The sequence below is a fragment of the Mesoplodon bidens genome, assembly GCF_964165515.1.
Source record: "Mesoplodon bidens genome assembly, chromosome: 12".
NCBI classification, from domain to species: Eukaryota; Metazoa; Chordata; class Mammalia; order Artiodactyla; family Ziphiidae; genus Mesoplodon; species Mesoplodon bidens.
Genome location: NC_138168.1, coordinates 32,720,383 through 32,747,827, shown reverse-complemented (window position 1 = coordinate 32,747,827; position 27,445 = coordinate 32,720,383). Strand labels below are relative to the sequence as shown.

At 35.6% G+C, this 27,445-nt stretch overlaps 1 protein-coding gene across 1 annotated transcript; it reads right to left on the bottom strand.

Annotated features, from left to right (window-relative positions):
- Positions 1 to 24,140: 24,140 nt before the first annotated feature.
- On the bottom strand, positions 24,141 to 25,220 carry FUT9 (fucosyltransferase 9; the record flags this gene model as incomplete). Its single annotated transcript, XM_081250960.1, has 1 exon — positions 24,141 to 25,220. The coding sequence occupies one exon, from the start codon at positions 25,218 to 25,220 to the stop codon at positions 24,141 to 24,143; it is 1,080 nt and encodes a 359-aa protein (XP_081107086.1).
- Between the last annotated feature and the right edge of the window lie 2,225 nt (positions 25,221 to 27,445).

The following is a 27,445-nucleotide window of genomic DNA, read 5'->3' as shown; positions in this document are numbered from 1 at the left end:
GATTCTTATTGTTTCTGACCTTAGTGGATTTCCTTTACTTTGCCTACAGCTTAAAAAAAATAATGTGTTGTACTTGGATATATTTCTCTTTATATCTTTTCTGCCATTATGTTAAAATGGAAGATGCAGGTGTTCTTTGAAACAAATCAGATCATGTTACTCTCGTACTGAAACACTCTATTGTGACTCATCCTATTTAGAATAAAATTTAAAACATTTCCATGGCACGTACAACTTTATATGGATGGATCTCTGGCTACTTCTCTATCTCATTTCCCATGACTGTTACTCTTGTTCTCTCTTCTTTAGCCTCTCTCTTCAGAACTCTGATTTTCCTCTGTCATACTATGCTCACATCAGCACGGAGGCATTTTAATCTGCTTTTCTCTTGAGTTTGAATGTTCTTCACCCAAATCATGACTTGTCTCTTCAGTTCATTCATTTTGTATATTCTTTATGAAACCCACTGCAGTTTATTTATCCTTTCCCTGAAATTTACTGTAGTGATCAATCAATATAAATGGAAAAACTGGTGAAATCCAAATAAAGTCTGGAGTTTTGTTAATTAACAAAAAATCAACTACTGATATAAGCAACAACATTGATGAATCTCAAATTATGCTAAGTGAAAAAAGCCAGACATTTTTGTCCACATACCAAATAATGCCATTTACATGAACATCTAATGCAGGCAAAATTATTCTACAATGACGGAAAACACATCAGTGGTTGCCTGGACCCAGCAAATGGAATGGAAATTGACTGAAAATAGGCCTGAGGAAAGGTTTTGGTGAGAGGGAAACGCTCTATATCTTTTTTGTGATGGTTACATAGCTGTCCACATTTTCAAACTTCATAGAAATGTACAATTAAAATAGATGAAAGTTATGGCACATAAATCACACCTCAATAAACTTGACTTAAAAAAATATGCTAACCAGGGCTTCCCTGGTGGCGCAGTGGTTGGGGGTCTGCCTGCTGATGTAGGGGACGCGGGTTCGTGCTCCGGTCCGGGAGGATCCTACATGCCGCGGAGCGGCTGGGCCCGTGAGCCATGGCCTCTGAGCCTGCGCGTCCCGAGCCTGTGCTCCGCAACGGGGGAGGCCACGACAGTGAGAGGCCCGCGTACCACAAAAAAAAAAAAAAAAAAAAAAAAAAAAAAAAATTGTAAACCAAATATTCCAGAATTGTGGAAACAACTTCTTGAGTTATTAAAGCCAGCATTTTATATTTCATAAATATCAGACCTTTGAGATCAGCAGGCTGGGAATAAGGAGTCCTGATTCTGTCATTGAATGTGTATTCAGCAATTCTCTTAGTTCCACTGGCTGCAATTTTATCATCTACAAACCAAAGGGGTTCTTACAATTTTCAAGGTTCTATCAACTCTGCAGTAGTTAGATACTACTACTCTGTTACAGATAATATTGTTTGGTCCTCCATGACTTCTGGAGAATCTACTCCACAATTAGACAAGAGTCAGTTAACTGTCCAGAGAGAGAGACAGAAGTAAGAACATGTGGAGGTGCCCACAATCTAGAGAACAGTCTAGTTAGGCTATAATAGTGTTTTGCATTTGTGTGTGTGTGTGTGTGTGTGTGTATTCAGAATTTGGAGTGGGCCAAAGACATTATGGTAGGCACTATGTGAAGGTAATACAGAATTTGGCTACCCCAGAGATAGCCAAATATCCTATATTTTTCATTATAGGACATGTCTCCAAAAATCATGATAAATAGTTGTAAATAATAAAGCAAATGTGTGACTGTATAGAATTAGATTCTTAAGATAAGGAGAGTCTGTAAGTCAACAAATACAGTCTTTGTACCGTGTCCTCTGCTGAGCAGTGGGGAGGGGAGGAGAAGAAATATGTCATCCGTGACTTTCAGGAACTTAAAATGTAGTGAGTACAGGAGATAGAACAAAATTCTAATATGTCACATTGAAACAGGTATAACAGTAGAGATACTGTACCCATGGGAGTATAGGGAGGAAAAATGATTCTGAGCAGGACATCTGGGAAACTTGCTAAAATATTCATTATTTACACTGGACTTTGAAGAATGAGGAAGGCTTTCAGAAATGACTAAAGGAAGGAAGGTTATTTCAGCAAGCACTCTAGAGAGACTGGGAGGCCTGCTGGAGAGTCTCCAGAGGGACTCAAACAATGAGTTTGAATCAGCAATGAGTTTGAATCATCTCAACATTCCTGTGCTGTGCTTTAGAAGATATTTGCACAAACAAGAGCAGGATTTCCAACAAGGAACCTTATGTGAGTTTAGGGTATGGGTCTTGTAGAAACACTTATTTTAGCTTTAGGATATACTGCGAATCTCTGTAAAACTGAGTCACATTTCCTAATTCAAACTTGATAGTGCAAGGAGAAATGAATTTATTCCAGCAACTACACAGAGGTACTGTGGAAACATTAGCAAATATTAATCCTTATTGCTACAATGACTCTGTATGTGTTTAGGTTCCTAGTCTGCAGCCATTTGGGAGAAGCACAGTGAAACTGGTAGCACTTCCTGAGACTGAGGTGATTAGAATGCATTCTTTCAAAGATGTGCATTGAATTGGAGTTTAGAGTGCAAAAAATACAGTCAAGGATTGGTATTTTTGTTGTAATTCACATCCAAGCAATATTTTGTGTCAGGAGTAATTTTAAAAAATGATTTTCACTTTTGATAGATCCCTCATCCTTTGGCTCCTGTCATTACAAGAGGTTTTTCAATGGAGCTTTATCAGGAAGCAGTTCTTAATCAGCTTTCATCAGCTTTGAAGTTTTAGCTGATGGTCACCTACATGTGTTTTTCTGAAGCAGCCTGCCCAGCAGGCAGTCCCCGGGCAGGGTAATGTGAAAAAATATGCGGGCTTTCAGGAGAGGCACACCCAAATTCAACTCTCAGCCCTTCTGCTTGGTAGTTCTGTGTCTGGATGGTCATATAATTTCCATTTCCACGTGGATAAGATGAGGCTAATAATTCAGCCTCTCTACACTCAGCTGTGAGAGTTAATTATGCTGGTTCATATTAGCAATCTAATAGGACTCCACTCTTCTCCGTGGCAGTGTCCTTCTCTATACCTGGTCACAGAGGTGATTTCACTCAGCCTCATCTTGCCCCAGGGTAGCTTGGGTTACTGAATGTTTTTCTGTTCTTTGAAAAATGGCTTTTGCCCCCCACCCTACTCCAGAGATGCTGCAAATACCTATCTTTCTGAAACTCTACTTTTTCTTCATAACACTTGTCACTGTTGGCAATTTCTATTTATTGGTGTGATTATAGGTTTGTAAACTCGTTGAGGGTAGGGATCAGGTCTGTTTTCCTCTCCATTGCATGGCAATTCTTTACCTCTTGCCTGGCACTTAGGAGTCTCAGAAAATGCTTGTTGACTTTATAATTGAATGAAATGGAAAAGCAGAGCTTTTAAATCTTAACATAAGGTACTTCAAAACCCTTGTAAATAAGATCACATTCTGAATAGATAGGATATTGGAGTCAGATAAAGCTGAGTTCTGCTCTGCCAGGTAATTAGCCAAGGTATCTTTAGACATATTATCCTCTTTGAAGCTCAGTTTCTAAATCTGAAAAATGAGGCTAAAACATTCTCCATGTAATTTTTATTTCTATTTTTATTTTTATTTTTTTTTTAGTATTAAGCAGGATAATGTCACTGAAAGGCCTGGCATAGTGTGTCCTATGGTATGTATGCCATAAATGATAGTTTTAAATACAGGCAATAGTAATAATAGTAATGTTACTAATAATGACATACTTTAAATAAATAATATTCTAGATTGAGTTTAAAAGCTCTATGTTGAAGTTAATGAAATTTGCTAGTAATCACTAAAATTTAATACAGGGCAATGACATTTATCTGAATAATTCAAGAAAATAAAGCCAAGTGGTATTCTTTGAAGAAAGTTTCCAAAATTTCCAACAACTTCATCAGTAGCTGACAAAGTGTAATATCTTAAACATTTTGGGGAAGAAAGTATTTGAAGAACAGAACTGAGTTATTAATTTATGGTGAAAGACACTAGTATTAACTCCATTCTACTAACGATGCCTCTGAGGAATGGAAAGTCAGATTGCAAACACATTTGAGAGCTGAAGACAGACCTGCTCACTGTCAATATGACCCTACTTTTTTGCAGGTTTATGAAGCTTCATGTGCTCAGAAAGGATTAACCGACTGGATACTTTTGTCTCTATGTTGGAGTCTCTTGAACAAGGAGGAGCCATTGATCCCTTTTCTCCTTCTGCCAGCTTCTATCATCATCTCTGTCAGGTGTACTGATGTGGCTGACAAAGGACCCCTTTGAGATGGCTCATGAATAAGCCCATGATAATTTTTAATAACAGAAAGGCTTGAGGACTGGGCAAGATACTAACAGTAGGAGGCATAACTGAATCTCTCCACAGGAAATCTTTGGTCATACTGTTGCTTTGGGTTACTCATGCAACCAGGAGAACATGTGTGCAAGTCGAGTTAGGTCTAACTCCCTAATGAGAAAAAATACTCATAGCAGGAAATCTGCAGCCCAGGGAACACTTTGATACTACTTGGTATGCAGCAGGCTTTACAGTCTTCCAATGGCAGAAGAGCCACTTTAGAATTTATTGTATACATTAATTTGATTGCACAGTGATATACTTGTTAGACAAATTACCCAGGTCTAATTAAAAGGCAGTCTTAAAGCCACCTGATTACTGATTTACATTACATTTATTCAATTCCAATGTATTTGTGGGGATAAATTAAATGTAATTTCCAAATAATAAAACTTAAGTGGTGTAAAATCTCAAGGTTACTAGATCAAAAATGAATGGAAAAACTCAACCACATACTGGATAATGTGAGTCATTGAATGAGGTATTGTGTATCAGCAGGTAAGCAATGTAATTTGGTCAAGAGACTGTTTTTAATCTCTTTTTTGTTGCTGACTTGTGGCGTCTACATCATCCCCCAGTTAGAGACCTCAATGTCTTCATCTGAAAATGAGTTGTTTGTATTTACTTTCCAGGGTTGTTTGTAAGAAAATGAATAATATGGGGAAGTGCTGTGCATTTCCAGTGATATATGATAACAGATGATGAATGCAGTTTCTTCTGATGAAGTTGTGTACCCTAGGCCATCCCAAGCTGAAGAAGATTGGGTTTCCATATTCTAGAGCAATCCAGAACGGGTGGTACCTGGGTTGTTTATCCTGTTGCCTGCATGTGAAGACAATCTGTAAGTACATAAATTATCATTTACCATAATACCAGTAAACATCTGGACAAAATACATATTTATTAATTCTAAGCTAATGACTAAATTAAATGTAGTATAAAATAACTCACTATTTATATATCTGAAAACATAAATTTGTTTCCAGTTATTCCAAATCCAGTCATGGATGAATTATAATATTAAACACTTGTTTTTAAAGTTAGAAGGAAGACTGTGATAGACAGATGGATATTTATCAGTGTTGATCTTGTCCCTTCATTCTGATTCATTAATGAAATTTACTGCTTTTTTTTAAATGTTGTGACACTGATAGGTTTGAACTAATTTACCAGAACATGGACAACTCTTTAGACTCTTGAACTAGTCCATGAGAAGGTGTATGAAAATGGATGAGGAAGGGAATTGCATCAGAAGGTGGATGGGAATTCTCCTGAGAATTCAAGTAACAAGAGATCTTCCAAAGGAACTGCCTTCTATCGTTAGGAAAGTGAAGGCACGCACGTCTGTCTACTTGTTCCACTTCTGTGTGTGTGTGTGTCTGTGTGCAATTATAGGGCATTTATAGAGGATTTCTTTTCTCTTACCTTGTCCTACCTGTGGTGCTGGGAACCCTAGGTGTATGGGCAGCCCCATGCTTACTGATTTTGCCATCTGGAGTTTGAGTAAAAAGTGACTTTCTTTATATCGTTTATTAAAGATGTCTCTTTATCCTCATTTGTCTTTCCCACCAGAACCTCCAGGCTAACGACAGGCATGAAAGAAGATTCCCTCTCTGCCTGTGGTTAAATTTTTCTTTCTTTTTTTGTTTCTAATAAATTATGCTCCTTGAGTTTCTCTTTAATCCATTGTAACCAGTCACCTTCATAATATAATTATTCCTTTCCCCAAACTGGCACTTCTTTTTTACACATCAAGTGTCTCCTTAAAAGAATTATTTCCACTATCCTCACATTTTTATAGTCACTCCTTGTTTTATTTCAGTCATCAGGTTTGTTCTTCTAGTGTGGAAGCTGATTTTTGCCACATGTTAGCAAATTCAGTAAATGTAGCTTAGGCTGGGAAGCTGAGATAAGCTGTACTGCAAGTGTCTAAGAGCCTATTTTATTTATTCCACTTTCCGAAGTTAGAGTAAAATGTTTTCCTTTTGAAAACATTATCTATAAAATCATTCAGGGTATATAGTTATGCAGCTATCAACTTGAGAACCCAATCCTGGAGCTCTAAATTTTCAGATACATATGTTAAAATATTGATATATTGAACCATCTCTGGAAGGAATAAGAGAGAGCAAAGAATTGTATTTCTGTTCTCACCATGATAGCCCTACAGCTGTGAATAATCTTTGGATCATAGTTTCTTCATTAATAAATTAAATACTGGAACTCAATAATTTCTAATATCTCTTCTGGCTCTAAAAGATAACTGGATTGATGTTGTGAGTTTATCACTTTATTTTTCAGTTTCTATAGGAGATGTTTTTGTAGTAAAGAATTAAATGAATATTTCCCAATAAAATAAGATTGTAATTTTACCCATACTTTCATATAAAATATAAACAAAAGACCTAATGATAATTAAACACTATGGATAAATGAATAAATTAATTGTTTGGACTGAAATGGCAATTAAAAAAATCACTTAAGGTGTTATTCTTTTTTTTTTTTTGCGGTACGCGGACCTCTCACTGTTGTGGCCTCTCCTGTTGCGGAGCACAGGCTCCTGACGCGCAGGCTCAGCGGCCATGGCTCACGGGCCCAGCCGCTCCACGGCATGTGGGATCTTCCCGGACCGGGGCACGAACCCGTGTCCCCTGCACCGGCAGGCTGACTCTCAACCACTGCGCCACCAGGGAAGCCCAAGGTGTTATTCTTTTGTCATAACTGTATTTACATAGAAATTTTGGCTGAACTTAGTTTGATAGACAAGAAGAAGAAAGGCAGTCAATGTGTAATACATAAGATATTTTAATTTGCCACTGGCCACTCATGGATATAACTGATTTCCTAACCAATGGAAAATTTCAAAAATTCTTTTTGAAATATCTTTTGTGCTTTGGCTTATAGCTAACAATTGGCTTTGACTGTGGTATATATGTTTATACTATGCTCCATTTTGTGCCTCCTCTTATTTGACATGATATGAAAACATGATATAGAAGATGAATGGGTACAACACTAGAAATTAAGAGACTAGTACTGTTTATGCCAACCATGGACTATACAACCTTAAGAAAGTTATATGATTTTTATGAACTCTAATTTGTAAAATGAAGAAATTGGACTAGATGGCTGAGATTATTTCTGGCTTTGTGAAGCAGTGAGTATCTATTTCTCTTTTAATGTGACCACTTGGTATTTTATGTTATTTGTTCTTTTATCTCTTTACTTGAATTTGTTCCATGATAAACTCTGATGGAGAATAATTTGTGAGATATATTTGGCATCAAAGTATTCTGTAAATGTGTCAAGGTTCTACTTAGATTCCATTTGTAGTAAAGACTCTATTCTTGACTCCATATTGGAATTCATCATTGTTTTCTAAGTTATTTGTAATCTCAAATTAGGTTCTCAGTTCATTTTAATAATAATTTGTGAATGATAGCTTTATGTCACACTAGTAAATAAACACTAATGTTAGTATTAGTTTAGAGTCTATACATTCCCCTCAAAGTCAACTTCTTCTAAATACTGGAAGCAACTGTTTTTGTTTAACATTATATTTCTAACAAAGGCAAATTTAATAATGTTGATAACCAAAATTTAAACTTCATAATGCAATGTAAAAACAATCAATATCCATATTATAATGTTTAAAATAGCTAGTTAGCTCTGATAGGTTTGATTTACTGAGAAATTCATCTTTTGTCTTTTGTCTACAGAAGTTAATGATAATAAATACTCTGCTAATACTATAAACACATGTCCTCCAGAAATCCTATTAGGTAATGCTCAACATTTTTACACTTACAAATGGAAAGGTTTAAGAAACTTGTATGAAGTCTGGAAAAGGATCTATGGACTTATAATGCACTATGTTGTATCATGTTCAGATAAATCTATTAGAAAAGCTGAAGTGATTTGAATGTGTATTTCTGTAATACAAACTAGGTTACAGGTGATTGACCAACGGGGAAATATTGTCAATTTAAAAATAGACAAGTGATTTTCCCTAGTGTGCAAACATGTTTGAAGCAGGTCGAAACAAGCATTCACACAAAGAGAAAATTTTAGCAATATGCAGAGGTAGTGGCTTCCAGAAGCACTAAGTTTTTCTTCAAAGTTAAGCTATTTGGTGCCGCCACTATGAGCGCAGATGAAGAAACTGCAAAGACATTTCCCCCTTGTTAAGAGGAACAGAGGGAGAGAAACAGAGAAATGGAAAAAAAGACAAAACACCTGAATCTTGAGACTCATTTTTACTTTTAATCAAACAAGACTCTTTTGAAAGCAAACACATTCAAAGATCTACATCTCCAAAAGGACTAATTGATCAAGATGCTGGATGCAAATTTCTGTGACTATTTAAATATGCAAAGATTTTTTTTATGGTTATTGCTTTTGTTACTTTTTTCATTAAGCCTTGTTATTTTTTTATGCACAAGGCAGAATGCAACCAGCAGAGCAGAAACTTCCTCAGTCATCATCTCTCTGTTGCATTCATATTCATGGCCACTTAGCTCAGCTGATAAATGTCAGGTTAATGAGATTATCATCTACTTCAGGGCTTCACACTGTTCCATGGCTGTAGTCTGTACTTAAGATCCCTGATGAAATTAGAAGAAAAAAAGAATGTAGATGAATTTGTCCAAATTAGTTTCTTTAATAGAAAACTACTTCAAAGAATTAATAGTTTTAAAGAAAAAGAACCTAAATTGTAAGAAACATTTAGATCAAGTGGAATGCCTTTTTCTATTAAAACAAATAACAGAGGCATTAAAAAATGTTAAATCACCAATATTATTCCCATCATAACAAAACTATTATTATTTTGACATGTTATATCCAGACTTTGTTGTCTTTCTCATTAATAAATATACATTTAAAAATAGTTGTAATTATATCACGCATAATATTGACATCTGTGTTTTCACTTGTTCTCTCATTTATTTACTTATTTATTTTTTGACTTACAAGTAGTTTCATAATGTATCAGCAACATGATTTATAAAACCTCTCCTACTGTTTGGTATTTGAATGATTTACATTTTTTCCTATTATACTTAATGAAGAAAACATCTGGTCAAGGAAGTTTATTGTTAAATCATTTTCTTAAAAGTCATGATAAAAACAAAGATTACTGAATACATGAATATTTCTTTATAGATAAATAAAACTATTTATGACAGCTGATGTATTTTACAGTATCATTTTCCATAGTGGGTGAAAAGTTTAGAATTCCATCACACACATGTTTCGATCAGCACTCAGCTGAATTCTTAACAGGGAAACTTGTATGAAGATCTTTGCAGATCTTTGAATCTCTCTGTCTATATTGGTCTCTGTCTCTGTGTGTGTGTCTCTCTCTCCAGCTCTTTCCCATTTGGTACTCTAACCTACAAATATGCCTTCCCTTGCCTCTCCATTCTACCAACTCTGTCTCTCTCTGTCCTCAACTCAGGGGTCCTTTGTATGTGTTTCTATTGATGTTTCAGAAGTGGTTTTGCTTGCTTGTCATCTATGATTGGTTTTCTCATTTGTCTGTTTATTTTTGAGTAATGGATATTATATAAGGAAAATTATTGATAGAAATAATAGACAACTGGGGATCATTTATCTTTCTTTAAAATCTTTCTAAAGGTTTTTATTGCTACTGCTGGTTTCTGGGGTCACTATTAGTCTGTATAGCTTAACACTGAGATTTGGGTTTGAAGTTTTCTGGTCTACCCAGATGACCTGGCTGCTGTCTGTGCAAGGGTGGCTCCTTCTTTCCTCTTAATCCTGGGATGTGACTTTTTCAAGCCAACCCAAAGCAGACGGTGAAGCTTAGTAGGGTTATACATATCATGTGTCCTGAAGGCTGATTTTTGTCACCCAAGACTTGTGATGATGTTAAAAATGTATAAAGTAAGAAGTAGCTCAGTTTTTGGTGAGGATCAACATATAATTGGATAATGCCCCAGGCAAAAATGTTCCCCATTGCCCTGTTAAAAATCTCTGGATTCACATCCTTTCCAGTGTCTTGGCATTTTAATTCCTTACCACCCAACTATTTGATAACTTTTGGATGATCATTTTTTATGTTTCCTCCATCTTTTTTTAGCTATGATCATCAGAAGAGTTTTTATGAAATATTTAGCTCACTGACTAATGATACTTTTCCCTTTAAATGTCAATAGGCAATGTGTTACAGTTATAATGTCATTGTCTTAAAAGCTAAATGTAGTATTACTTAAACATTTTTACATGATCGCAATACTATATCCAACATTAAAATAATTGTGACAGCTAAAAACTTTTCCTGATTTTGCCAAATGACCCCTAGGGAGCACAGTTGCTCCTGGTGGGGAGCTATGGCTACTGAAATCTGGACGAGTCTTCAGGCTTCACAGCTCATGCTCATAATCATCACACTGCCCTGTCTACTTGGTAGGTTCTGCCCTAGGGTAGGTAGAGTTCTACCCTGGTTTCCACAAAACCTACATATCTCACTGCTTATTCCTCCCCTCACAGACACAAAGATATAATTAAGTGGAATTATATATTTCTTCTTCTCTGTACTTCTCCTTCTCTGTACATAAGTCACTCTGTACCCTTTCCCGTCATTCATGTCTTTCCCTTCCTCGTACCTGCCTGTCCAGTTTAAATGACATTCCTTTCTGTATCTTTCTTCATCTTCTCCTGTGCATTTCTCCCTCCTCTGAATGTGATTTCTCCCTTGAGGGTGTGAGTTATCTGAGGATTAAATTATGAAATATATGCGGACAGAATTTGTGTCTTCTTCATCTATTGTCTTCTAAAAGACAAAACAACAGTTTCCTGCATCCAGGAGGCACTAAGTTGAATGAATATATCACTTTTTTTTTTCGAGAAAAGGTAGTGATTGTCATTCATACAGTAATTCTAGAAAGAAACTGCTTCCTTAGCTTCCATTTTGAATTCATTATAAATTTATTACCAAAGAATTTAACTAAATTATATGCTTGCTAAGTACCTGTTTCTTTGAATATATTAACTCTTGAATCAGTATGACACATAGATGGACTACTTGCTAGTTAACATTTTGCTTTCATTTATTTATCTGAAAATGAGTCGTTCTCTTTCTTTACAACTGATTTTTTAAAAAGTAATTTAAGGAATTTGGTTGTACCACACAATTCAATTTTGTCTACCCAGGTTGACATATTCATTAATCTTAGAATCAATAGGAAAAGAATTCTAAAACCAATTGATATTAAACTGAAAATAAATACACTTAATTTTTGCTCAATTTTCCTTATGGTTCAATTGTTTCTTATGTATTATTTTATTAACCCAGAACAAAAATCAAGTTACAGCAACATTCTCCAAATAATGTTCTACTAGTGCTTTTAGGTATTCCATGAAAATAAGTAGTTGGTGGTAATATAAGCTTTGGAAACTTTATGGTATATCCTGTGGTGGAAAATTCATAATTCACAGTAACACATTAAGGTTAGTAAGGAATTCTATAACAGAAATCAATCAATCATTGGTTCAACCTCATTTAACCCAGCGTTTCCAACCAGTAGAACTTAGTGGTTAAGTATTGAGACCCTGGGTTAATTGCCTGGCCTCAAATTCCAACTCTACCTCTTTCAAACTGTGTAAACTTGGGTGTGTGTCCCAACTTTTTGGCTGAGAAAAATAAAGGTAATGGTGGAAGTGTAGAGTGTAGTAAAGGTTAAATGAAATAACATATGTGAAGTATTTAGAATATAGCCTGGCTTATTGAAAGCCCTTGATCTATATTTACTATTATTATCATTTATGTTTGACCACAGAATTTATTTTGGAGTAAGAACTGCTGGGATCACTGTGGGATCTGTTACAGAGATTTTGGGAGGATTGTCACAGGTGTATTTTATATAGTAGCCATTCCTGGGAAGTGTGCCCAGATGGATTAGTTTTTATCTCTGAGTACTTACCTGGAAAATGGATAGCTAACTTAAGTAAGAAATGGCCAGTTAATACCTATATGTGGTTGGATCCAAGTTGTAAACTGGACTGAGGAGTTTTCATGTCCCTCCAAGTATGCTGAGATGTACTACCATCCTATCTGCCCAGAGAGAAGAAAGAAACATGTAGCCAAGAGAAAGAAAAGAACCTGCCCTTCTCCCCACAAACAACAGAGATATACACACATACACATGAGCACACAAAACAGACCCACACATGGAGACACATATGCAGGCATCCAAACTCACACAAGACATACTCTCATTGTAGAGCACTGTTGAGGTTCATGTCATTTTCTGACTTGGTCTCTGTAATGAATGTATAATCTGTAAGATGTATTTATTTAGTTTTAAAATTTTAATTCAATGTATACAGGGAATCTAGATTTTCATGTAAGTGGAAAGGAACTTCCTCGAATGAATGATTTTGAATGTAAGCATTATAAATAACCAGCAGTAAGTATTGCACATTTAAATTGAATTTTTTATTTTAAATATTCACAGTACAGGAATTTATTAGGCCTGAATAGAACATCATTATTTACACATCCAAGGGATAACTCCAGCAGTAAATCAGTGAAATACTTACACTGAATATAGGAAATATGATTGTAGAGATTTCTTCTTACAGATACAGGCTCAAATCTTTTATACATTTATTTCTGCCTGGGGATCTTAGCACAGATTGAAGTCACTATTAGTTGCTGAACAAAATTTCACAAAATTATAACTATAGCAATCACATCATATATTTATAAGCCCAGAAAGACATCAATGGCAAGGAACCCACATTATAATAGTATTTTTAAGGGAAGGAAACTTCAAATGACATCTCCAGTTTAATTTGTGGAAAACACAAGTTCTCCAGATAGCTGAATATACAGATCTTCAATGGCATTTTGCCTCTCATGGCTTATTAAAATATTTGCTTAGCTGCCATAATATGTTACGTTATTTACAGGTTGAATCAATGAAGGGAACAGTATGGGAGCAAACTAAGAGCCCAGATTGATGTTTGCTGACTGTCATAAACATACAACATCCTGGTCTGGGAAGTTGACCTCCACATTGCTGGGAATGGCTACTCATCATTTGGATCAATGCTTGACTCCAGGATGTAGCAAGACTCAGTTGCATGATTTTCACTTGGAATAATAGCTGAAGTCAGCTTTTCTTACCAATATAGTAACTTCACTGAAGCTGTTAAAATAACCTGAATGAACCAAACTTCTGCAAATAAATAAATAAATAAATGTATAAATAGGATCCCCACTGTTTTAATAACATAGCAATGAAATTAGCTTTCAACAGTGTAAATGCTATACTGGTGTTCAAGTCACCAAGTGCTATGTTCTAGCCTCACTATATCATGGTGAATGACTAATTTCATTCGTGGGTGGGGTGGTTATTGGTCCACATATATTATCCATTTGGAATTCAGCCCTTCCAAAAACACAAGTATATTTTCTGAAAAAAGAACACAAAGGCAAAAATAAAGACAGGACTTTGCTGAACGGAGTAATTTCTGCTCACATGGACTGCTGCAAATTTTCAGCATGTAGAGGCTTGGTCTTGCAGCCAAAATTCACATTTTCTGTGCAATCATTTTTTTTTAACTTACTCAAGTTACTGAGAAAAAGATTGGGTTTATTTCTTTTCCTCCTACAATTATACTGATTGGCTGCCCATACTGCCTAGGGGTGCTAAACGTTACTGCCCAATTTAGTGTTGTGCAGACCTGGCCTCAAGTTTTTTTTTTTTTTAATTAATTTTTTTTTTAACCCCACTGGCAGTAGTACTGATTTTGGCAGTGTCAAAAAAAGACATACCATTCTTGATTGTATAAAAGCTGCCAGAATATTGTGTTCATAGTACGGAATGGATTGAGATGATTTTTTTTTTCACATCTTCATGCTTCATTATAGGAAATTGCTATACAGTAAATTGTACCATTTGCCAACAAATGATTTTATTTGTTGTATTTTATTGCTGACAAGAAACGCCAAGAAGAAAATTGGGAGGAGTGGAATTTACCACAATATGCTGCAAAGTTAGAAAATAAGCAAAGTAGCATTGTCTATGGGCTCATTCACACTGAGAGTAACATTTTCACTACTAAAGTTTAAAAAGGAATTCTGAAAGAACGTGAATCATGCACATGGGATGAGATGAAGCCTGTGGGTGAGTTGGCAGTGTGAATCCCCCCAAAGTTGCACGATTCACTAATGGCATGCACTTTTTCACCTAATATAACACAACCGTAATATCATCATATAATTTCTAGCACAACTTATTTCAAACATGCACTGGTTACTAAAATAAGATTGTAAAGAAAAGCTGATGTTTGATATAAAATAATCATGTTTTTTTCAAGTGTGGAAAAATACTCTACAAAAAAATAAGTAGAAAAGTGATTTCTGATCAATGTGTGATTTTATCTATAAAAATTCCGATGACTAATTAGTGTGCTTACGACAACCCTATCAGGTCTGCATGGCAATAATACACATACAGAAAGTTAAGAGCATTAAACAACTATTAGCACAATGCAAGTATCCGTATCAGAAATAACATGAACCTATAAACTGTACATTTGGCATTTAGGTTTCAGGGTGTTTTTGAGTCTGTTTAAATATGACAATACAATAGTGCAAAATCACATTACATGAATAAAACATACAATTACCATCCAAATAGTTTATGGATTACTGACCCTTACAAGTCACACATTGGCTAGAATTGGCACATTTTTTTTTCAGCATGATAGTTTTGACCTTCCTTACTTGAGTGGATGTCGTTTTATTCAAAGTTACACTTGAACTACATAGAAAAAAGGATAAGCATGGGTGAGTCTATATGTGTGTTCTTGAGGAAATGAGATAAGAGGAAGCATATGGCATCCCTACTCTTCGTCTATAAACCTCCCTTGCAGCTTTCTTCATTAGCAATGCTTTAGTTAGAACTCCTAAAGAAATTGCCTGTTAACCTCTTTTCCTTCCTTCTTATGGCTCACAGAGCATCCACATGACCACATGGAAGGGAGCAGGAAGAAAAGAAGAAAAAATCTAGACGAATATATGACAGCTCATGCCCTGTGCCAGGCTAATTAAACCAGGATGTCTAACCAACAAATCAAAATTTGTAAGAGTTTCTCAGGTGATGATAATGTAAAGTTCACTGTACTCTGTTGACAGATGAGAAATCTATGGCCCAGAAAAGCTAGTGAATTATACAATAGATTATGTAAGCTAGAACTTGAATTCTGATCCTTAATTTACTGCCCCTTTCCTTGTTTCTTGTCGCCATTTTTCTCCTTTCTGCAGCTTTGTGAACTTGAATCTACCTGCAGACTTGTTAGCTCTTTACCTTTTCCCTTTAAAAAACATCTATTATACACACATGTTGTTTTGGATTTAGAATAGACCACAGTATTCCAATGAAGATGATAAATCTCAATAATTTCATTCAAATAATTTTGACCAGTTGCATTTCCTCCAGCAAACATTACTTCTTATCTTCATCTGACACAGGATTTATGGAAATGTTGTTTTTTACATTGTCACAATTACTCCGCTAACCCTGACTCTTACCAAACCCAACCTTAAATAAAAAGAGAGAAAAAGGTAAAAGAGGGGGAAAAAAGGCACATGAATAGATATATTGTTTGTGAAGGTTGCCATCGTACTGATAGCTCTAGAGATTTAAATTTTTATTTTAAGAGTGAAAAAGCGTGATGCTACTTTCACAGCTTTTTTTTTTTTTTTTTTCTATTCCTATTTCCACTGCCACATAACCTGTTAATCTTCCAGGGCAAGAGCCTTCACTGATTTGAGTGCAGAGCATCTACAAGCTAAAAGTGATTTTTTATTTTGTTTTGTTTTCCTTTTAAGTAAACTCCTGGTCACAGGTCTTTGTCTTTTGATTCGTTATTTTAAAATAATATATAAAATATTTGAGATAGGTCATCTGTTGTCTAAAAAGTGCACTGCTCCCAGTTTTACACAGGCAACCAGATATTCTCGATTTGCTCGAGGGCTTTTGAAAATCAGTATGTGAAAGGTCTGATCTCATTACAGTCCCTAGAGACACACGTCCTACCTAACATGATAGTGAGCTCTCTTCTGGCAATCTTGCCTTGGATGAAGATGGCATCTTCAGGATTGTCTCATCCGAGGGACCGAGGTGGCTAATAAGGCCCATCTGAGGTCAGGGGATGCGCGTTGTAACTCTGGCACATATTTCTTGCATAATGAGTAGTACTGGGTTGTTAATTTAGTCTGGGTCCTCTTTCTGCTGAGCCCCTTTTCCCTCTCCTGCACTCTCATTAATCAAAATGGAATGCAGTCATGTGCAGAAAGCCACAACAGTTAACATACCTCTCTGTAGAAATCGCTCTTAAAATTTTTCTGACAAAACTTACGTTTTTCACAATGAAATTCCAGCAAGCTCTAATTTAACACACTTTACATATATAATTAATTCAACAGTTTGGTTGCCAGAGAACTCAGAAAAATGACTTAATTCAGTTTCTGAAGTTTTCTAAGGTTGTATCTGAAATAATAACTGTTTCTAAATTTTTTTAAAGCAACACAACTAGGAACTACTTAAAAACACTATTTTGAATATCATTCCTTTTTTACACATTAAAAATAAAAGTTTCCTTAAGTCTACTTTTTTGTTTTATTACAGTACAACTTAGAAACTGTGCACATGAACAGTTGAGAATACTCATGTCAAAACTCTTTTTATTATGCAATTAGTAATTAGAGTAGTCAATCGCAGTCTGGCTAAGAACTATTTTATTTCTGCACCAGTAAACAAATACATCCCAGTTCACTGAATGTATACTCTAACATTTTAAAAGTAAATTTTAGCATTCTTTTTAAACTTTACAAAAAGTAGAGACTTGATTCTGTTTCCTAACTTTTATCATTAACTAGTTCTGTGGCTAAACTACTAGACAGTTGAAATGAGGGATTAAGTCAATGTTGAATATTTATTTCTAGACCTCTTTCCTTACCAGAAAATGATTTCTGAGAATCTTCCTGCTATTCCATCTGTGACTTGAGCTATACCAACTGATAATATGTTAAATTGCTATTAATTTACTGATTGCTCATAACATGGAGGTAAAATTAGGTCTGCTCTGGGTTCCATGATTTTAAGAAATGATGTATGTGTCTAGTAATGCAAATTATGCCTATGCACTACGACTGTCAGCTCCCCACACCCCTTGCATTACTTACTGATTACAGAAGACGTGAATGCACGTTTCCACACTATATTTGTTTCTCCTCTCCTGATGATTATTCCTTTGGCTTATTTAAATTTGCAGTGATTCTTATAAACTGTCTGCTTAACGCTTTCAGAGCCTCATAACTGAAATTGTGGAAATAATTTTGGATTCCTCACAATGATCTTTCATTATAGTAAACCATACTAATTGGATACACTGTCTAGTCACTTAAACGTCATTATATTTGTCCTCACAAAAAACACATCATAAATATGTTACCTCCATGTTACCTCCACATGCATGTTACCCCCATATGCAAAATCTGAGGCTAAGAGAAGTCACATAACTTGCACACAGTGAATGAGCAGAGCTGGGATTCAACTCTAAATCTGTGGTCATCAAAAATCCATGTGCTGTATGCTATAACCTTGTTGTTTCTTGTACATCACAGGGAAATATAGCCATTATTTTGTAATAACTTTAAATGGAGTACAGTCTATAAAAATATTGAACCACTATGTTGTACACCTAATATAATATTGTAAATCAATTTCCTATACTTCAATTAAAAAAAAATCCATGTGCTACAGCTTGCTGGTATATCCCAATTGCAAATTACTTTTCCACCCATCAAGCAAGGACTTTGGAATCTGGGAAAGAGTTCTCTTAAACACATACAGCAGATAAGCAGATCACAGAAGCCTAGGATTTTATGGCTGTAAAGGATTTTAGTAATTGGAGAGTCTAGTCCTTCCATTGCAAAATATAAACATGAAGTTAGAACCCAGAAAGAGAATGAGAGATTTTTTTTCAAGGTATATAACCTTTTCTTGTCCTACTAATTCCTCCTGGCCAAGAATTGTTCATGTCTTTTGTGTAGACTGGTGGTTCCCAGATGTGACCCCATGTTAGTATCAGCTGTGGAGTCTTTGCATGAAATAATTAGGCATAGACATTGTTTTGGACCTTGAAGTAGGGCAATGAATACTTTACTGACATATTTGAAAGATTCCAGGTTAACTCAAGAAAGGTGATAGCTCGTTTCACCTGAGCGATAGAACACTTCCCATTTAACAGGTGGCTAAGACTCAGACCTCAAAACTAACAGCACATCAGAACTATCTGGGGAGATTTTAAAAATACAGATTCCAGCTCCCATCTCAGATCCAGAGAATCAGAAGCTGTGTATTATTAACACTTTTTCAAATGATTCTTATGTACCTGACCCAGCAAGTTCCAAAGGCATGTGTTTGAGAACCATTGGCTTAGGATGGTCACAAACTATAGCATGAAACAGAATAACTTAGGACATGCATTAAAAGCATGTTTTTTTGGACTTATGTAAAGAGATTCCAACTGCATGAGCCAGGCCCAGGAATCAGTATTCTTCATAAACACCCCTGGTGATTCGCGGTCAGGTGACCCAGGAACCAGGCTTTTCACTATCATTGGCAAAAGGCAGCTGATGTTGGAGGGGTTCTTTTTAAATTCTTCTTAAAAATATTTTCAATTTAAATCAAATGAATAAATATATATTAGCTGTGAGTTTAAAAAATAACTGAATTGTCCAGATGTGTTCAATCTGGCTTATTCAAATTAGCCTCCCCATTTTACTGTCATCTGGGGATTGACTATGCGCCTCCACTACCTCCCTGAAATTTTTGCATAAATAAAAATTTTCAGATAATTGTAATAGGAATGTGGATGGTGTAGAAAAATTTAAAATATTTTAAAATAATGCTCAATATATGCTTATTTTTTCTGCAGGCAATTAAGATCTCAGTGCGTAAGTGAGTACATGAATTGCAAAGGAAGTAGGTAGAGAACTAAGGGGCGGAAGGAGTTAAAGGAGGAGGGTTAGTTAATTGAGCATTTGCTATATTCACTGGATTAGGTTCTTTCCAAATATTAGATTAATAATCAGTTTTATACTTTACTTGTCTATTCAGAGAAATAAGAGGGAAATCTGTTGGAATATTTACCTCCAAAATATTATTTTGTGATGGTCATTGGAACTGCGTTTGCAAATACGCGCATATATCAATTTAGGTCTTAGATGAGAGAGTAACAGTGCTAAAAGGAACATACAAAAAACAAGGTCCAGAGAGGTTAAGTGGCTTTCTCAAAATTACAGTTTTTTGAATAAATAACCCAGCCTAGCATTACTCATATTTCTGGTTTAGCAGGCTATCTCTCATTTATGTTGTGAACTGCTCTCTATAATGCTTACGGATATGGATGCATTCAATATGAATTACTAAGAAAGAGGAAGAACACTTTTGGTAGTAGTGGAGCTTATCCATTTGCAAAATGCTACAAAATCTCCAGATGAGAGATGTCCAGAAAAAAAATACCATCTTAACTGACTGATGTTTGCAATACAAAGAAGTGTAGTTCGGGAGGAAAGAAAAGATGTTTTTCCCCATGCATAGTTTTGTAATAAATATGTGCCCCCTACAGTGCTTGCACTTTATATTCTTCTTAAATACTAATTGTTTTTTCTATTAGAAACAGTTGGTATGTTAATATTTGAATAGAATGTTAACATGTTCCAAATTCTTTTTAATCTTTCTAGAAGTGTTACTTCTTTGGAGTCTTAGAATACAGTAAGACTGGAAAGACATAAAATGCCTTCCTTTTCATCCAGGCAGCAAACTGACCAATGAAATAAATACATCATGTCTAACGGGTACCAAGAAGCTGGAACTGTTATCACACTTTAAAAAATATTTTGCATGATCTCTAATGCAATCTGTTTATTCATTCAACAAGAATTTGTTGAGATCCTCCTCTGGGTTAGGCACTGGATTTAACTTTTAGATTCTGAAATTTATTTTGTTTAACAGCTTGATTACAATTAATTTATTAAGAAGTTCCCTTAAATGAGATAGAGTTTAAGGGCACTCAAAGATGTGATTAAACACAAAGTCATCATGTAAGGATCTAAACCTTGTTTTGGTAACATTAATTCATGCAGAGACATTTTCTGGGTGATTGCCTTTAAGACTCAACGGAATCTAGTCTGAAAATAGGTAGGCAAAAAGATCTCAATAGTATAGTTTCCTATTTTTTCCATATTTAACCTCCAACTGGAGGCAAGAATATAAAGGCTCAGCAAATAATTTCTAAATAGTTGGTCAATTTGTACCTCAGATGCTCTGAGCTTTCTAAGCCCTCACAACAGAAGGTATTTCTGCACATTCTGGGATTATCAGAATTTGTATAGTAAATATACAATTTTGAAGCTGATAGTGGATTCCTATTTAGATAACTTTTTCAGTTTCTACTTCATATTGTCATATTTATGGTTGTCATAAACTATGACTGTCATGTCTTTTTTTTTCAGACATGACATACTGCTAGGTATGGAGAATTTAGTATATGTTCTTATTAATAAGGCCTATAATAATTATATTTATATATTCTTACGAGTAAGGCCTGCAATAAATAATATTTAAATATTCAGACCATTGAAAGTAAAAGATTTTTGATATTTTTAAATAAAACTTTTTAAGTGGTCTGTTCTTTTTTTATATTCACAATCTACCTCCTGGCAAAATTTGTTTGTTTTTGTAACTAGCAGCAAGCCAATCTTGACAAATCTTTATCTTTCACCACGTGATATCCTTAAAAAATTACAATCCACAGGATTTATTAAAGAAGTGGCAGAGAAACAGAAACATCTTGAGGGTTGCATTTCACTTCAAATGTAGTGAAAGCCCATTTCCTTCTACTAAAGCTCAACTCCTAAAATATTTAAACCAGAAAGAATGCTAACAAGTTTCATGTTTTATTTACCTTATGTATACTTTTTCAAAAGTCAAAGTGCTTCCACAGAGAGTGTAACATTCTACAGGCCCTAATAACACCCATAAGGCATTCACATTTTTAGAATTGAGATGTACTTCAATGATAAGGTGAGAATACAATGAAGAAGAAAACAGGATCAAGAGAGATAGTACCCTTTAGTTCTAATCTTGGCTATGTCGTTATAGGTGTGGGGTGTAAAAGTGTGTGTGCCTTTGTGTGTGTGTGTGTGTGTGTGAACATATGTCTTAAATAAATATTATCTCTGAATCTAGTTGTTTCATAAGTAGAATGAAGAGATTGGTTTGTAAACATTGCTACAATTTCTTCCAGCCCTAAAACTCACTGATCAATGGACCCAGAATTGAAGCTGACTTATTCATTTTTGGCACTTCATATTAAGAAAACTTATTCTTCTGGGACTTGGTAATGGATTTTTAATATACAGATGTGCTAGTTAGTCACTTAGTATTATTGCCTTAGCTTCAGTCATATTATCAGCATATAATTATGGCCTCACACTGAGAAAGAGACCAAATTCATAGTTGACAATAAAGGCAATGCCCTCAGGTTTCTCGGTGCTTTGAAATCACGAGCATCCACTGCAGCAAAGGCTTTTTACTGAATGCTTTTCTGCTTTTGAAGAAAGCAGGTATTTCTAAATTGGTTAGTAATTCATCCTCTTTAGATCCCTATACATTTTGTTGGCCAAAAAGTAAAATAAATGTATGAATTTGACTATTTGAACATCATGAAATAAATGTGGTGGAAATCTCTCCTTATCTAGGAGGGCATCTACACAGACATATCATTTCTGGATGTAGTGTGGTTAGAAGAGATAATATGGAGGTAATCTTCCATTAGGTCAAATGAGTAAACAAAGTATGTGGCTCAGAAACAGGTCTGTTCATCTTTATCTCTGGTTAGGGCATTGCCTGACACAGGGAGCCTGTTCAATCATGGGTAAAGGAGTGAACCTGAAGATCAAACGATCCTTCATTCAATGTAGGAATCTTCCTCTGCTCAAATCCTTCTAGTGGTCCCAAGAGCTCATTCCCTCACAAGGCAGTCTGGATTGTTGGACATAGCTCCTGCTTTCTGAATTTAAATTTTCCTCTCTCTCTAACTTGCATTTGATGTAGAAAATTGTGGAGTTGAATTCTACTGATGTTAACATGTAGAGGATTATTAGACTAAGTCACAAATAGACACAAATGGATGTCATCAGAACGTTCTAACACTTTTGATGGGTTTAGAATAAAGTCATTAAAGATTCTTTTGGTAAATGCTTTCTTTGAAGAATCCTTACCTTCCCATCTTTTCTCACCCACTGTTCTCTGCTTATATCCAGCCCTTAACATTATGGAGGGGAAACACTGTACAGCAACTGCAAGTTCAGGGGTGAATTCTCCAAAAACGTAGTGTAATAAAAGTTTATTTTGGTTCTGTAAAACCCTGAGGGCCATGGTCATATGTGCCACATATGAATAATTACAAAAATGAAATATAAGAAATCATCTCCAGTTAGTACCTCTAGGCTAGAACTGTCACATTTTTGGAACAAACAAAAATTTTCTGATGACTTTCAATGTCATTCATTTATTAATTCAACAAATATGCATTGAGATATCACTCTGTGTTAGCATTATGTGTTCCCTACAGATCACCATTTTATTATGTTTAACAACTTGTACTTAACACCTTGATAATAATTTTATTTAGGTTCTTTTAAATGATAGGACAAACATCTCACATAATATGTTCATATGATGAAACGAAACAGTTTTAGACATTGGACCTTTGGAAAAAATATTTTAAATTGATATGTTATTAAAAATTATATTGATACATAAATGTACCAATTATAAATATGACTTGTATCTATACATAACATTTTCCCTTGTCACTTGATAAGATTATTTGTTTTATTATAAAAAGGAGTGTTAAGATCAGGAAGAAAACTATCTTAGATTTTCTTAAGTGTTACTAGGATTATTTCCCAGGTACTAAAAATCCCAACAAATTGGATATTTAAAAATATTTAAATAATTTAACTTAAGATCATGAGAACAAGTGGCTGCATGTGCAAGTCAACTTAATGAAAATAAATGGAAAGCCTAATAGCTTCCTGAATAGAATAGTTCTGCTCCTCTATCTGGCTTATTCACTAAGTGAATAATTCACAAGTGTGGCATTCACAAATGTGGTAAACAGGTAAAAAATAGATCAAATAAAGACAGTTATACACTGTTCAACTTCGAAGTCAAAGAGGTTAGAATTCAATTACAAATGCTTTTCCTTTGTTACATTATGCCAACTTGGAACTAGAGATGATAATATTTAATGAAAATATTTCATATTTGAAGATGTGCATCTTCATTTACCAAATGGATTAAACAACTGATCAGTGTAGGAACAACAATCGAATCACAAATTTACATTACAGACAACTACAAAAATATGAAAAAAATAATGTTTACAAATGATAGAGAAGAATAAATTATTTTTCAGAGTACATAATTAGGTATATATAAGATAATTTAAAACAACTGGAGTGATTGCTCAGGCTGCACTCTCAAAAGTCTCCATCAAAATATATATGTCACCCAAGAGAGAGTGATACAAATAAATTATGACACAAAATCTGAATGATGTCTCTTCTCACCTTCAAAACCTCAATAATATCTCATCAAAATAATTTGCCAAGTGTGCAAATGATGGAAAACTTTAATTCCAAAACCATTTCTCTAAATTACCAACGGATTTATATTCTTGATGTCTTTTCACATGGTCACAAGCCAAGCATGCATGTGATTCCCAAAATCGTGGAAGATTTACTGTGAAATCTTTCCTCCAGTTAAAGTAACTAAGGTATAATTTATTGTTTTTATCTACTTCCTTCAGATACTTTGCTAGCTCACTGGGAGAGTTATAATCTTCCACATGAATGAATGAATCTGCTGGAATATAATTCTCATAGTTTTCCCTAGATGGCCCCAAAACAACAGGCACAGAGCCAGCCAGAAAAGCATTGTAGAGCTTTTCTGTGATGTAATCTTTGTGGATTGAGTTTTCAAAGGAAAGATAAAATTTGCAAGTAGATATGGTAGGAATCAAATTTTTATCATTCACATACTCTCCAAATGCTTGCCCATAGGTATGGATTTCAATGCTTTTGCTTAGCTCATTGTAATACTTGACCCTGGCATGCTCAGGGTTCCAGTTACTTACAACCCAGCACACTAACTTCTCTTTGCTTGGCACTTCAAACACGAAGGGGTTTGTGCTCACCGTCAAGAAGCCATAAGGCACTTGGATATCTGAGTCACGGCGATAAGTCAGAGTCAGGTTGAACAGGTGTTCAATGCCGCTCTTCTGGGGTGTGTGAGTTGGTGATTCCAAATTCATCCAAATCCATTTCTGGAAGGGTGGCCTCGCCTGCTGAGGTAAATTAGTCAGATCCCAACTGATGTCTCGGTGATGGATCAGAACCGCGTGCGATTTGTTGTACAGGGACCGGTCTGTAGTGAGATGGCATCCTTGGATGTTGAACATTGCTTGGCAAGATGTAAGGTCAAAGGTCTGCCCGAATGGCCACACCCAAATCAGAATCGTAGTTTCGTTAAAATAATCAGTTTTGGTGGAGAAGAAATTTTTCATTTTCAGCACAGAGCTGGCTGACTCCATCGGATTGAAGATCCAGCTGTTGGTGGGCTTGATGTAAATGAGCAGACATGCCATGAAGCAGCCCAGGATAATGCAGACGATTAAAAATGGGCGGAGAATTCCTTTGGATGCCGAGGTCATAATTTTTCCTGTGAAACAGAAAAGGAAAGATAGAGGGGTAGGTAGAGGTAGGGATGAAGAGTTAATCATAAATACATTTTGAGATAAACAGGTGATACATCCTAAAATACACTTAATCACAAAATCAACTGCATTTTCCTTTCCGGTCTTAGCAAAAACTAAATATAGGATGTCAGTTCAATAAAATCAAGTTGTAACTTCAACAGTACCCGTTTCCTAAATGCTCACTCTCAGCTAGGCTTTGTGCCAAGCACTTTGCATACTTCATTTCCTTTGATCCTCACAGAACCCCTATCAGGGAGGTCTTTTTATCACCTCTTCTCTGCAGAATGAGGAAGTTCAGGGCCAGAGATATAACTAGCTTACCCTAACTAGCTTACCCATTGAGTTATGCTCTTTCTTGCCTTCTACAATCTTTTTTGAACAAATAGTACAAACATCAATAATCCATTGAGGTGCATTTGGCACCTCAGGTTTATTGTCTTGATTTCTCTAGTCTCTGCCCTTTATATAAGTGAGGACTATTTATCCAGAAGTTAAATTCAGATCAGTTTCCCATAACAAGAACAATATCTGACACTTATCTGGTGCTCATTAGTGCCAAGCATTAATCTGAGGACGTACATGAACATATATATACATATGTGTGTGTGTTAATGTATATACATATGTGTGGTGTGTGTCTGTGTAAGCATATGTATGAACTCATTATATTCCCATCTTAATCATGAAGAAACTAAAGCTGAAAATGGTTAAGAAACTCACCAAAGGTGATATAGTAAGTGGCAGAACACACTTTTTTTTTTTTTTTTTTTTTTTTTGCGGTACGCGGGCCTCTCACTGTTGTGGCCTCTCCCGTTGTGGAGCACAGGCTCCGGACGCGCATGCTCAGCGGCCATGGCTCACGGGCCCAGCCGCTCCGCGGCATGTGGGATCTTTCCGGACCGGGGCACCGCGGCATGTGGGATCTTTCCGGACCGGGGCACGAACCCGTGTCCCCTGCATCGGCAGGCGGACTCTCAACCATTGCGCCACCAGGGAAGCCCGGCAGAACACACTTTTAAACTCAGGCTCTGGCTCCAGAGTCTGGGCACTTGAGGACTACATTTTTATAAACATTGATTCCCCTGGTTGCAGCCAGAGGATACAATCATCTTGATGATAACAGTATGTAAGCTCCATGAGGGGCTTTGTTTCTCACTGCTGTATCCTCATCACCAGGTTAGAGTAGATGCTTAATAGATGCTGTGTATGTTGCCTGAATGAATGGGTGGATTGATGAGTACCAACTATGCCCAAGGTAAAATGCTTGGTAACTAGATAAAAGTGAACCAAGTGTGAATGAATGAAATTATTTTTAGTTGCTTTCTTGGTGTATGTTAACACATATCCTTCTACAGAATAACTGCCTTTAAACTGACTTACAGGTATTCCTACCAATAGATGAGCAAAATCTCCTAGTTTTGATTCTCTTTGTAGCATCTCAAAGTTGGCATATCGTACATATTAGTCCCACAACACTTTTTTGGCCAAACGGGAAGAATTGGTTGCTAGGCAGAAACAACATTCTTTCCACTGTGTGCCTCTCAGTTTTCCTGCTTCCTGGACATTTTGAGTTTCTTGAGGTTCTTCTTGTTAACTCTCTGCACACCTTCCCCCTTCAACTTTCCACTGCTGTCGGGATCAATTACTAAACAGACAATTTCTAAACAGTTACTCAGTAACCCCTGCTTTGTACAGAAACTGTCAGAAAAGTTTGTCTCTTGGACCCAAATTGACATCCCCTTGACAGGAACTTTTTCACTTACTCCTCATTAATAAAATTCAGCTGGATACCCAACATGTCTTGAATTATTATACAACCTATTTTTGAAGGACCCGCAGCTGTGTCACTATAGTTCTCAAGAGAGACAGCAATAAATTTATAGCATAAAGCAAATCATAATCATAAAAAGGATAATTAAAGTTTTTGACATCATTTTTAATAGTTTCAAGTAATATGAAGGAATATAATTTAAAGACTTTAGTATTAAAAATAACAGTCTTAGTAAAAGATTTGTAAGAATTTGAATATATGTAATTGTGTTTTCCATTAAGAGACCTTCAGTCATACTTTAAGAATGCTCTAAGTGTTAAAGAATGGAGGAGCCTGGAATAGAAACGGTTCAGGTGTGATTCTCAAACCATAAGTATACTTCAAGACATTATGTAGAGAAATCTGAAAC